At 43.1% G+C, this 14,371-nt stretch overlaps 1 protein-coding gene across 2 annotated transcripts in view; it reads left to right on the top strand.

Annotated features, from left to right (window-relative positions):
• CTNNA2 (catenin alpha 2) overlaps positions 1-14,371 on the top strand; it is a 2,350,558-nt gene that overhangs the window by 1,775,065 nt on the left and 561,122 nt on the right. For both annotated transcript variants that reach the window (XM_029593361.1, XM_029593351.1), the window contains exon 9: positions 4,762-4,914. In XM_029593361.1, the coding sequence (XP_029449221.1) occupies positions 4,762-4,914 (153 nt within the window). The remainder of the gene's footprint in view (positions 1-4,761; positions 4,915-14,371) is intronic.

The raw sequence follows: 14,371 nt of genomic DNA, 5'->3' as shown, positions 1-14,371 counted from the left end.
TGGACCTCCAGGAACTTTTGGCCAGCTTGTGGGGGGCCTCCTGACCCCCACGAGACTTGCCAAAAGTTCAGCGGGGGTTCCGGCGCCTCGCTGAACGACCTCCTGCACTCGATCTCCTGCCGGCGCCATTTTCCGTACGGAAAATGGCGCCGGCCATACGCGTATGGCCGGCGCCATTTTCCGTACGAAAACGATTCGCGGTGGGAAATCGCTCCCTGACCCCCGCTGGACCTCCAGGAACTTTTGGCCAGCTTGTGGGGGGCCTCCTGACCCCCACGAGACTTGCCAAAAGTCCAGCGGGGGTCCGGAAGGACCTCCTGCCGTCCAATCGTGTTCGTCTATGGCCGCCGCCATTTTTCGGCGCCATTTTGGAAAATGGCGCCGGCTGAAGACAACAAGATTCAGGAGCAGGAGCCCGTTCCGGACCGCTGCCGTTCCGGACCGCCGCTGGACCCGCAGGTTATTTAACTCATTTGGGGGGGGGGTTCGGGAGGGTGGGGGATTTAATTTAAAGGGTCGGGGGTGGGTTTTAGGGGGTTTTAGTGTGCCGGCTCACGATTCTAACGATTTATAACGATAAATCTTTAGAATCTCTATTGTATTGTGTTCCATAACGGTTTAAGACGATATTAAAATTATCGGACGATAATTTTAATCGTCCTAAAACGATTCACATCCCTATTACATACAGTCTAACTTGTTGTGATTTCCAGTTCACTTTGTCTGTGCATTTCTGTGTATATTTTATGGTCCCTTTATTCTGTATTTGATGACTCACCAAATTGTATGCGTAATTGGGTACCCATGGGCCAGTATGGAGAAAAATACCCCGGACCACTATTTTCTCACAATCTGCCCCTGCCCGGGGGCGTGGTTATCTGCCACCGGCCCAAGGATTCACCCACAACTCTCCTAAATAATAACATATAGCATAGACTGGTAAGAAAAAAACCTAATTTGGCAGGCTTATTACACACAGGGGCGGATTTTAAAACCCCTGCACACGTAAATCCTTCCGGATTTACGCGCGCAGGGCCCTTGCGCGCTGGCGCGCCTATTTTGCATAGGCCGCCGGCATGCGCAGAGCACCGGGACGCGCGTAAGTCCCAGGGCTTCCTGTTGGGGGGCGTGGCGGGGGCGTGGCGGGATGACGCGGCGTTTAGGGGGTGGGGCGCGGCATTTCAGAAGTGGCAACGTGGGCGTGGTTTCGGCCTGGGGGCGTTCCGTGGGCGTGGCCGCGGCCTCCGGAACAGCCCCCGGGACCGGACCACGGAGCGGGGCAGCCGGCCGACACGCACAAAGTTAAGGGGGGGTTTAGATAGGGCCGGGGGGTGGGTTAGGTAGGGGAAGGGAGGGGAAGGTGGGGGGAGGACGAAGGAAAGTTCCCTCCGAGGCCGCTCCGAAATCGGAGCGGCCTCGGAGGGAACAGGCAGCGCGCGCTGGGCTCGGCGCGCGCAGGTTGCACAAATGTGCACCCCCTTGCGCGCGCCGACCCCGGATTTTATAAGATATCAGCTGCTATGCGCGTATCTTATAAAATCCAGCGTACTTTTGTTCGTGCCTGCTGCGCGAACAAAAGTACGTGCTCGCGCAAGTATTTAAAATCTTCCCCACAATTTTTAAACCTGTATGGATAACGGTAAAGTTTGCTTGTAACTTTTACACACAAACTTTACCCCCTCATTTTCAAAGCAAATATATGCACATTAGATTGCTTTGAAAATGCACAGGTAACTGTCCTTCACTACACACAAAATAACCCACATAAAGTTACACCTGCTCTTCACAGGATGGAACTTGTGTGGTTTAAGTTCTATGTATTTTCTATTTTTCTTAACTCTGCTGCAACTCCACCACCCAGAACACCTATTGCCAGTGCACATAAAATTGTGCACGAAATTGGATCATGTATGTTTTTATTTATATTGTGCCCTGGGCTATTTTATAACTTCCATCTGCATGCATAGAACCGTGATTTATGCTCATAAATGACTTTGAAAATCAGACCCATAAAGTTATTGTGTCCTTTGATTAAACAATATTATTTACTGTGGAGTTCAATATTATGCACAACTGATATGTGCATATGCAAAATGAAGTTTCCTCACTAATTGTTATTGATCAGTACATTGCTTGCCACACATTATTTTGGTTGCTATTTATCTATATGTATGTGCTGTTTACTCTGCCCTTCCTCTGTGTTATCTTATACCCAAATTTAATCTCACCCTATTATGTGTTTTGTGAAACAACAATTTATTAAAAAGTGAATTTATAAAAAATAATTTATTGCGGAATTGGGTAAGTTTCATATATTTTGACGCATGCCTCCACAGCCTTGCTTCAATTATTGTGTTATAATAATCAACTTACCACCCTCCCACTCGCTTTTTTTAATTCAACTTTTTTTTTAATTTGTAAAATCCTCTGTGTTAAACATACTTTGACAGCCATCATCCTTTCACTTGTATGCCTTTAAAATATTGGATTTTAAACATGTTGGGGTCTCCAAACATATCTCTTATTAGTGACTTAAGTGTCTCAAAAGAAATTGTGTGATGACGTAGGTGTGGTAGTGGTGCATGTGACAATCCCCAGTAGGAGGAATCTTTCTACATTAAGTGGTTTAAAAAAATTCATGAGCCCACTTGAGTTCCTCGGGCCTTTCTTGCTAAGGGAAAGGTTCTTGGTTTTTTCAAGAAATAGGACTGCCTGCCCTGTATCCTGACTTGGGAAGGTGACCACAACCTAAGTTCAGAGTTCCTAGTTTTTCTGGATCATGGAGATTTTGTCTTGGGCTCAAATAATTGATTCCTGAACTCCCCTTAAGATCCAAAGAAAAAGATTTCTAAGAAGAAGGGATGAGATCCCATATGTTTCATCTATATGAGAGTGATTTCTCAGAATTTGAATAAAGAGGATTTTCTTTGTGAGGAGACAGAGGAAAGACTGACTTATATGGAGAAGGTCCCATAAAACTGCTGCCTAAAGGAAAGCAAAAGCAGAGGAGTCCCTGAAGCATATCAGCAGCAATTCCAATTCCTGTTGAGCAGGGAGTTTACATTCAAGATTGTAAGTACCATTGAAGAAGTATCCATGGAGGATCTCTTGAGAAGAGTACCTACTGCTAGGGTATGCAGATTGAACAGTGACTGCTATTACTATTTGTTTTTTAATTTTCTTTTCTGTATTGATGTACTCCAAGACAGCAAGAGTGGCCAAAGTGGCACCAAAAGGACATGAATAGCTCAAGGCATCATGTCCTGGCTAAGTAGCTTAAACAGAGGCATCAACAGCTCAAAGCACTGTGAAAGGGAAACACAACACCAAGAGTTGCAAGAACTTCCCAAGGATTAAAAAGAGTGGCAAAGAAAACTAACAACAGTGGCATGAAGATTCCAAGGGACCAAGAGATGTGTGCAAGTGTGTGTAGGGATCCTTTTAGTCCCCTACTAAAGTTAGTCAAGAATGTGCCGTTTGGTGTGGGGAGAGAACTAAGGATAACATGTAACTTTGTAGCTCCTCTATGCGGAAGCTGGTGAATGGTATGTTTCTCTAGCACTAAGAGCCAAGGTACCATTTTATCTTGTGGATTCTCCTTTTGCTATTGGAGAGGCAGCATGTCCTGTGCTGTTCTCTAACTTTTCTATTGTTTAACTCACCCAAAGATGAAATTTGTGCAATGTTCTCTCAACCTAGCTTGATGGACTCTCTACCGGGGTAACATCAAGCTAGGTTGAGAGAACATTGCACAAATCTCATCTTTGGGTGAGTTTCCTCACTCTGAAGGTAATCAAATCTTCACGAGAGCACTGTTCTGTTCGTACGTCTCACTTTGAATGTCAAAGTGGCCCCTAACCCCTACACTAATACCCTAAACCTCACCTCGAGAGACTAGGTGGGCCTCCCATAGAGATATAAATATCTATCTAGCGTGAGGGCATCATGGCTAGGTTTTTTTTTCTCTCTCTCTCTCTCTCTCTCTCCTCCCCCCAGTGGTTGTATGAAGGAAATACATCAATTCTGGCACTTATCACAAAGTGTGAAAAAGTTATTACAATTTGCACTAAGATAGTGGTTTGCATAGGTATTAGCACAAATTATGATAAACTTAAAACATACCCCCTTTCCTATCACATGCAAAATGTAGTGCATTTTGATAAATCCAGGCCTATGTTTGGGAAAGATCATACTTTACATTGAAAATCATTGCATAAAGTGTAGATGTTTTATCCTATTTCAATATTTCTAAAATATACATTTCAAAACCATTTTATTTCCTATTGCTATGGCAGTATATATTTTGTCATATGGTATTTTTCTGATTATTCCCAGAAGGCTTTCTCTTGACCTCATACTTCTCTCACTGTCAACAGTCTGCTGTAGATTATTATGCATGGCTCTACAATTTTTACCTCTTTGTTATCATAATGGATATATTTAATAACACCACAAATCATATTAATTTTTTATTTCCATATAGTTGAGTATAATTTCCATAAAGGCATACTACTTTATTGGAGAATTTCTTCAACTCAACTAACCAGGCATTTAATGGGTTCCATTTATAGTACCATCATTTACTGGATTTGAAGATGTTATAAACTGATTCAAGTGTGATGAATTCATAAATATCAGGAAGTTATATACAAAGATGAAAGCCATTATATACCAAACTATTACTTGTTGATCAATATGTGAGAAATATTTCCCATAGCATCTCCAGTGACTCATTCATACTTCTGTTTGTTTGTTTCACAGCTGCGAAAGGCTGTAATGGACCATATATCTGATTCATTCCTGGAAACCAATGTTCCATTATTGGTTCTCATTGAGGCTGCAAAGAGTGGTAATGAGAAAGAAGTTAAGGAATATGCCCAAGTTTTCCGTGAGCATGCCAACAAATTAGTTGAGGTAAGTACAGTTACAATTGTTTTAAAACTGATGGAAGGAGAATAGTATTGGAGTGCATTCAGTTAATGCCTGGAATAGGGAACATTCCTTGTCTTCTTATTCTGTGTACAAAGTACTCACAAATAAGGCAACAAAATGACTATATCAGTAGAAGACACAGATTTTTTTTTTAAAGCAGATTGTATAAATATGAATTATTATAAGGCAATTTGTCTGTATCCTTCCACAAATTGATAAGTAATCATGGATGTCTATATTCAGAAGCATTTAGTTAGCTAACGCAGAAGTTAGCTGGCTAAATTAATATTTGGATACTTATCTGGCTAAATTATAGCCAGATAACTTAATAGCCAGTTAAAATGTGTCCAGATAAGTTAAGGGCATTCTGGGGACATAACTGAGAGGAAGTAAGTTAGCCATTTAAATATTCAAAATTATCTGGATAACTTAACTGGTTAGGTCTGAAGGTGCCGTAGAGCTGTCCTAAAGTGAATCAGATAAAGTTAGCTGCATATATTCAATAGTGTGGCTAAACTGTTAAATATACCTCTAAATTTAGTCAGATAAGTTTATCTAGCTAACAATCTGGACTGTATCTGAATATGGACATTTTGATGTTTTAATTGAATTGATCTCACAATACATATACACCATTTTGCCTCCCCTCTGTTTTATATCAAGATTTTAAATGTTGCCTTTCCTCCATGGGCCTGCAAGCCCATTTCAAAGGGAAACACCGCACATACTCTCCTTCCCCAACCTAGCCCCACTCCTTTTTGACCTTAGATAAAAGTACCTGCACTGTGATCAATGTTTAATATCAAGTTTTTAGATGTTGTGGAAGTCTCATTTTCATGTCATAGTCTTTTTTTAATACATGTAAGATAACATTTTAGATCCAAGTCAGAAAAAGTGAAAGCCATGAAATATCCGTTCACCAAAAGGATCTTTATCAAGTCAGGCTAAAGATGCAGGCTCAGTTCCTCTGCTAGTCTCTCTCCCTTAGTACATGGACAGTAGGGATGTGAATCGTGTCCTCGATCGTCTTAACGATCGATTTCGGCTGGGAGGGGGAGGGAATCGTATTGTTGCCGTTTGGGGGGGTAAAATATCGTGAAAAATCGTGAAAAATCGAAAAAACGTAAAATCGCAAAACCGGCACATTAAAACCCCCTAAAACCCACCCCCGACCCTTTAAATTAAATCCCCCACCCTCCCGAACCCCCCCCAAATGACTTAAATAACCTGCGGGTACAGCGGCGGTCCGGAACGGCAGCGGTCCGGAACGGGCTCCTGCTACTGAATCTTGTTGTCTTCAGCCGGCGCCATTTTCCAAAATGGCGCCGAAAAATGGCGGCGGCCATAGACGAACACGATTGGACGGCAGGAGGTCCTTCCGGACCCCCGCTGGACTTTTGGCAAGTCTTGTGGGGGTCAGGAGGCCCCCCCCAAGCTGGCCAAAAGTTCCTGGAGGTCCAGCGGGGGTCAGGGAGCGATTTCCCGCCGCGAATCGTTTTCGTACGGAAAATGGCGCCGGCCATACGCGTACTGGACCCGCAGGTTATTTAAGTCATTGGGAGGGTGGGGGATTTAATTTAAAGGGTCGGGGGTGGGTTTTAGGGGGTTTTAGTGTGCCGGCTCACGATTCTAACGATTTATAACGATAAATCATTAGAATCTCTATTGTATTGTGTTCCATAACGGTTTAAGACGATATTAAAATTATCGGACGATAATTTTAATCATCCTAAAACGATTCACATCCCTAATGGACAGACATATTAGCAATCTGGGCTGTGGTGCACCAAAAGGATCTGAAAAGATATTATGTGTGTACAGAGTGACTCTCGTTAGAGTCATTTTCAAAGACATTCCATAGGTAGTGTTCCTTCTCATTTTTGAAAGATTTGGTGCAAAAATGTTTTTCTGTGCAACTTTTTATACGCTGAGCTCAAAATGTCTGTGTTATGAGCCAGTATATTGCAAATATTATTGGGATTTATTGTATGCACTATGCTTTTCCATGTGTGCAGGGTTCATAATCTGTGAATGCGTGTACATGCACTCAGCTTAGAAGCAATAGAATCTGTGGGTAAAACAATGCTTTACTCATGGAAATAGCCTGTTATTAAAATTGCCTGTGTGGTATGATATGCAAGCTGACTTACGTGCATAGAGATTATATACATCTCGGTTAACTCATAGTGGAAGAGGCATTCCCAGGGGCAGGCTCTTATGTGTATACTTTTCCATTTTCAAAAGTATTAGCATATTTTCCCTCAGAAAATCTACCAGCGCTAATTGTCAGATGTAAATGTGTGTGGGTAGTTTTTCAGGGATAATCTTCAAAGGGAATATAAATGCATATTTTCCCTAGGAAAATTGGTTTGAAGTCTGTGGGTAATTGCCTTTAAATCTGTGCTGGCGTAAAACCTTTAAACCTTGTGTTGCTTTCTTCCACACAGGCTTTGGTAGAACTGAATAAAATTGTCAGCTTCCCAGCGTACCCTTCTTCTCTGAGTTGATACTTTATTTGTGGGTAACCACAGTGTCACATTTTCAGTCAGTACTGTTTGACTGGGGTCAGGTGTCTCATTCAGCAAGCACAGTATTCTGCTTTGTACTTTGGTCTTACAGATTTGAACTCTCTCCTGTGCAGGGTTTGAACACCCCCCTCAAATTCTTCTCCCCTTTTAGTGTCACTAGGCCACACTCAGTTGAAGCTTGACTCCTTCCTCTCAAAATAAAATTTGTCAAGGTCAGTAGCTGTTACAGCTCAAAATTTACTTCACAAAATCATATAACCAAATGTGGACTTATTTAATGTTGAACTTTGTATAGGGTCAAAAACCAGTTGTGCTCATGCGATGCCAAGAGCCAAATTTAGTTTTAGGCAAAAGTAAAAACTCCCTCCTCCCCTCAGACAAACACACAATGGGCCAGATTTTAAAAGGGTTACGCGCATAAGGTACGCGTGTAACCTTTTTAAATCCCTCCTGCACGTGCCGAGCCTATTTTGCATAGGCTCTGCGGCGCGCGCAAGCCCCGGGACGCGCTAAGTCCCGGGGCTTGCAAAAAGGGGCAGTCGGGGGCATGGCCAGGGGGCACGGTTTAGGATCACGGTGTGTTCGGGGGCATGTGGGCGATCCGGGGGTGTGGCTGAGTGCCCTGACACAGCGGCTTGTGTCGGGGCCTGCTGCGCCGGCGCGCGTAAGTTACTACTGCCCGGAGGCAGTAGTAACTTTTAAGATAAAGGTAGGGAGGGGGTTTAGATAGGGCCGAGGTGGTGGGTTAGGGAGGGGAAGGGAGGGGAAGGTGCTGGGAGGGTGAATGGAAAGTTCCCTCCGAGGCCGCTCCAATTTCGGAGCGGCCTCGGAGGGAACAGGCAGCGTGCGCAGGGCTCAGCGCGCGCAAGGTGCACAAATGTGCACCCCCTTGCTTGCGCTGACCCCGGATTTTATAAGATATGCGCGGCTACGCACGTATCTTATAAAATCCCGCGTACTTTTGTTCACACCTTGTGCGCGAACAAAAGTACGTGCACACGTAGATTTGTAAAATCTACCCCAATATCTCTAGGGGCAGTGTCTCCAAATGGGTTTGTTTTATGCATATCTTGACAAGAATTAACATATTCCTAAACCAGGGTATGTTGATAAAGACATCAGTCTCTCAAATGTACTGCTAATGCTTTTCTTAATAATTGCATTGTGCCAAAGAGAGCCTCTTTCTGGAGTTCATAGAGTGTAACATGTACAGGCAATGTATCAAGAAGCACCTAGAAGCCAATAGGGACTATGAGGCGGATTTTCAGAGCCCTGCTCGCGTAAATCCGCCCAAAACCGGGCGGATTTACGTGAGCAGGGCCCTGCGCGCCGGGAAGCCTATTTTACATAGGCCTACCGGCGCGCGCAGAGCCCCGGGACTCGCGTAAGTCCCGGGGTTCCCCGAGGGGGGCGTGTCGGGGGCAGGCCCGGTCGTTGCGGCGTTTTCGGGGCGTGTCGGCAGCGTTTTGGGGGCGGGTACGGGGGCGTGGCTACGGCCCGGGGCGGTCCGGGGCGTGGCCGCGCCCTCCGTACCCGCCCCCAGGTCGCGTCCCGGTGCGCAGGAGGCCCGCTGGCGTGCGGGGATTTACGCCTCCCTCTGGGAGGCGTAAATCCCCCAACAAAGGTAAGGGGGGGGGGGGTGTAGACAGGGCCGGGCGGGTGGGTTAGGTAGAGGAAGGGAGGGGAAGGTGAGGGGAGGGCGTTAGAGGATTCCCTCCGAGGCCGCTCCGATTTCGGAGCGGCCTTGGAGGGAACGGGGGTAGGCTGCGCGGCTCGGCGCGCGCCGGCTATACAAAATCCATAGCCTTGCGCGCGCCGATCCAGGTTTTTAGCAGATACGCGCGGCTCCGCGCGTATCTACTAAAATCCAGCGTACTTTTGTTTGCGCCTGGAGCGCAAACAAAAGTAGGCTATTCGCGCTCCTTTTAAAATCCGCCCCTATGTCTATACCTTTCTGCCACATTTTTTTTGTTTCTGATTGCATCCCTAATTATTAGGGATGTGTTCATTTGGAATGCCATAGACAATGTCTATACCATCGACATTATCATTTCATGTTGTTTTATAAACAGCTAAAAACTTGAAATTTCATTTTTAATTATTTTTGTTTTTAATTCACACTAAATCACAATTATGTGCACTAAATTGAAATAGCACATATTTAATTCAAACTGCATACTAAATCAAAATAGTGCACAGTAATTAAATATTCACTATTTTAAGTCAGTGTACACTAAAAATGAAACAAAAAAAATGAAAACTATCAAAACAAAACATAAAAAAGAAATACAAATAAGCTAAAAATGAAACAAAAATAAAACAAATAAAAAACGATTGCCATACATACCCTTACTAAGTACATGGCTCTCTCCGTATGTTTGACAGAATAGTTGTCTGGTACTGACACTTCTATCAGCAAAGCTGTTCTTGTGGGTTCTTTTTTGCTTCACCACAATGTCTAGCTTTCTAGCATTAAGCTTTTTATCAGTGTCCCAGGTGATCAAAGTTTCTTCACTCTCTACAATTCTGTCTGGGCTGTGATCCCAGTGGTTTTCTGGTACAGTGCTGTTATAGCATGTACACAGTTTTCTAGTGGATGATCTGTACTATCTTGCTGTGCCTCTGTATACAGGCTTTCTGACATCAGCACATTGCATCCTGTAACCATTTCCAGTTCGGTTTTATAGAACCCGAATTCATCTGCTTTATCATTTGTTTCCATGTTGGCTGTGGACCACCTTATCCACTGTCTTGTGCTACAACTTTCAGTCCCTCATCTTTAGGTTTACATTCACCTCACCATAGCCATTTTTGTGTCAGGTTTTGATCTGTGTGGGATTTCTTAATAACTCTTTATATGCTCAAATCTTTGTTCTTTATTTGTGCTTTTCTCAATTGTTTTTCCTTGTTTGTTGGTTTGATTCTTTAGAGTTTTTTTTGTTTTGCAAATTCTGTTACTTTTATCCCCTATTATGTTGTTTTTATCCCCTATTCTTTTGGTAAATTCTTACTCATTTCTTCTGTTTGTCAGAATGCTTGTCCAAGTTTTAGAATGGAGACTGACTGTGGCCAATCACTTTCATACTTTTAGCTCTTTTTTGAGTATTTTGATCTGTTGATATTGTTAGGTATGCCTGGAGTCCTGATTGTAGTTTTGTATATGCATTTTTTTTAAAAATAAAATCCATTCTTCCTCCTGTTCTTGAGACATATAGTCTCAGCATGCTCTGTTTCTTATAGTTTCCTCTGGGTATAGAGGAGTTTTCTTCCTCTTGCATCAAAAGCTTCAAGATCTTTATAAGACTAGTTTATAATTCTGTATGAGAGTGCAGGGACTGCAAGTTGATTGATGCCTTGAATTGTATTCCTTGCTGTTAAAGCACTTTTTCAATATCAGTTTCCTATAGTACTCTTTACTACTCTTTACTCTCAGGGATTTGTGCTGGATTGTCACACCTTTCTCCACTCCCAGATATTTCTCTTTTATTTCCTGTTCAATTTCCTTTATAATGCAGTTTTCAATTAGAGAGATGTATAATACAGTCTAGGTCTTACTATTGAGGAATGTTCCAGTAATGGGAGGTTACTAAGTAAGCAGTGTCACCAAGAATGACAAGGGTGGTCTTAAGGATAGGTCAGCTTGGTGTGGAATTTATGGTGATACAATCAGTCCCTTGGAGGAGTTCTTTAGGCATTTTAAGGATACCTGGAAAAGACTTCTTGGTAGAAAAACTGGGGTGAGACAGATTCAGGGCTGTGTTCTGCTTCAGGGTTTCATTAAAATCCATGGAGTTGAGCTGTTCTTTTATCCAAGTGGCAAAGGGCCAACTCAAGAAGATCTTACCACTAGAAAAACTAAGACCACTTTTTCAGTTGTAAATAAACCGGTGAAACAAAAAAGGGATTATCTACCTTTTCTCTGCGGCTAAGAAATACAAGTTTTTAAGGAAAATACTTACAGATCCCAGAATATTGTGAGAGCTTAAGCAACATAAGAACTGTGTCTGAAAATGTGATTTTATTTTTTGAGAGTTTGAAAGAACTGTATTTTAATTTTTGGATTGGATCTATTTGAACAGTTTGATTTTATTTCTGCTGAACTTTGACTTTTCAGTAGCTTTTCTTCTGCTTTGGAACATGGCATCTTTTGTTGTATGGACTATGTGTGGACCATTTTGTGGTCATTTATGTATATCCTGCCCACAAATCACAGAATTCATGGTCCCAAATTTTATGCCAAATGGGTCACTGCTCAGCAGGGCTAGGAAGTGTCAACCCCTTCCTTACTGAAATTGAAAGGTGAAAAGGGTGGAGACAGATGAAGAAATGGCAGAAATATTAAACAAATACTTCAGTTCGGTATTCACTAAAGAAGACCCCGGAGAAGGACCGACACTAGTTAACAAGAAACTGGAAGGAAGCGGAATGGATGAAACTCTGTTTACGGAAGAGAATGTATGGGAAAAGCTAGGAAAATTGAAGGTGGACAAAGCCATGGGGTCTGATGAGGTTCATCCCAGGATATTGAGGGAGCTCAGATATGAGCTGGTGGCTCCGCTGTGTGACCTGTTCTGTTCAATAGCTCCCTGGAAACAGGAGTGGTGCCAAATGAATGGAGAAGAGTGACAGTGGTCCTACTTCACAAGAGCTGGAGCAGACAGGAGGCTGGAAACTACAGGCCGGTTAGCCTCACCTCGGTGGTGGGAAAGGTATTGGAGTTGCTGCTGAAGGAAAGAATTGTGAACTATCTACAAGCAACAGAATTGATGGACCAGAGGCAGCATGGTTTCACCAAGGGAAGGTCCTGTCAGACAAATCTGATTTACTTTTTTGATTGGGTGACTAAGGACTTGGATCAAGGAAGAGCGCTCAATGTCATTTACTTGGATTTTAGCAAAGCTTTTAATATGGTCCTGCACAGGAGGCTGGTGAATAAAATGAGAAGCTTAGGAGTGAGTGCCAAGGTGGTGGCCTGGATTGCAAACTGGTTGATGGACAGAAGACAATGTGTGATGGTACTCTGAAGAGAGAGCGGTGTTAAGTGGAGTGCCACAAGGATCGGTATTGGGACCGGTCCTGTTCAATATCTTTGTGAGCGACATTGCGGACGGGATAGAAGGTAAGGTTTGTCTTTTTGCGGATGACACTAAGATCTGCAACAGAGTGGACATGTCGGAAGGAGTAGAGAGAATGAGACGGGATTTAAGGAAGCTGGAAGAGTGGTCGAAGATATGGCAGCTGAGATTCAATGCCAGGAAGTGCAGTCATGCATATGGGGAGTGGAAACCCGAAAGAATTGTATTTGATGGAGGTTGAAGGGCTGATGTGCACGGAGATGGAGAGAGACCTTGGGGTGATAGTGTCTAACGATCTGAAGTCAGTGAAACAATGTGACAAGGCGATAGCTAAAGCCAGAAGAATGCTGGGCTACATAGTGAGAGGAATATCGAGGAAGAAAAGGGAAGTGATTATCTCCTTGTACAGGTCCTTGGTGAGGCCTCACCTGGAGTACTGTGCTCAGTTCTGGAGATCGTATCTCCGAAGGGACAGAGACAGGTTTGAGGAGGTCCAGAGAAGGGCGACCAAAAAGGTGGAGGGTCTTCATCGAATGACTCATGAGGAGAGATTGAAGAATCTAAATATGTACACCCTGGAGGAAAGGAGGATCAGAGGTGATATGATACAGACTTTCAGATACTTGAAAGATTTTAATGAACTAAAGACGATGACAAACCTTTTACATTGGAAAAAAATCAGCAGAACCAGGGGTCATGATTTGAAACTCCAGGGAGGAAGACTCAGAACCAATGTCAGGAAGTATTTCTTCACGGAGAGGGTGGTGGATGCCTGGAACGCCCTTCCGGAGGAAGTGGTGAAGACCAAAACTGTGAAGGACTTCAAAGGGGCGTGGGATAAATACTGTGGATCCATAAAGTCTAGAGGATGTGAATGAAGAGAATAGGCATGGGGGTAGCTTGCGGGAATGACAGCTACTACCTAGAGATTACTACCCTTATTCAATAAACATTCTCACTGTCAATGTGACTTCAGCATTGCTCTATGCTTCAATGGCAAGAGGAAATATGGTAAAAAGGAATTGTATTCACAAAAAACCATGGAGTAGCTTACTTGTTGCGTTGGTTACTACCCCAAACCAAATAAGTCTGATACTTCACTTTCAATGCATATCCAGCATAGCTCTCTGCTTCAACGGCATGGGAGGAATAAAGAAAAGAGGAATTATATCCAGATAACAACCAACAAGGATGAATGGCATAGGCTGGGTAAACAAATAAGCATAGGAGTAGCTTGCTTATTGCAGCAGGTACTACCCCTAACCAAATAAGCTAGACACTTCACTTAGATGCAGCTCCAGCACTGCTCTCTACATCAATGGTGGGGGTGGAAGGTAACTAGAACCAAAAAGTTACTAATAAGGGCCAAGAGTAACAGCTAAGTATAAGAAAAAAAAAAGTGTGAAAGCTTGCTGGGCAGACTGGATGGGCCATTTGGTCTTCTTCGGCCATCATTTCTATGTTTCTATGTTTAAGGAAGGATGCCTTAGTACATTTATCCAGGCAAAATGCCATCCATATAATCAATTGAGAAACTCATCACCACTCAGAGTTATTCTGCTACATGTTGATCACAAGAGCTGTAAAGCTTTGAGTAAACTACAAATAATAGATTCTACTACTATTATTACTTATAGCTTATATAGCACTGCTAAACATATACACTGCTATATAAAACCACATAAGAGTTTACAATCTAATCAAGACAAGCATGCAGGGCAAAAGTAGGTGTGATGGTATCTGTGGTTCATTAGTGTCTCTGGGATTAAGGCTGAATCCATAGCCCAAGGAGTTAATAAGAGTACTCAGCAGTGAACTTCAATTAAATTCCATCAG

This window comes from Rhinatrema bivittatum, chromosome 1, assembly GCF_901001135.1.
Source record: "Rhinatrema bivittatum chromosome 1, aRhiBiv1.1, whole genome shotgun sequence".
NCBI lineage: Eukaryota > Metazoa > Chordata > Amphibia > Gymnophiona > Rhinatrematidae > Rhinatrema > Rhinatrema bivittatum.
Note: the sequence above shows the minus strand (reverse complement) of the source record. Positions and strands in the feature narration are given on the sequence as shown.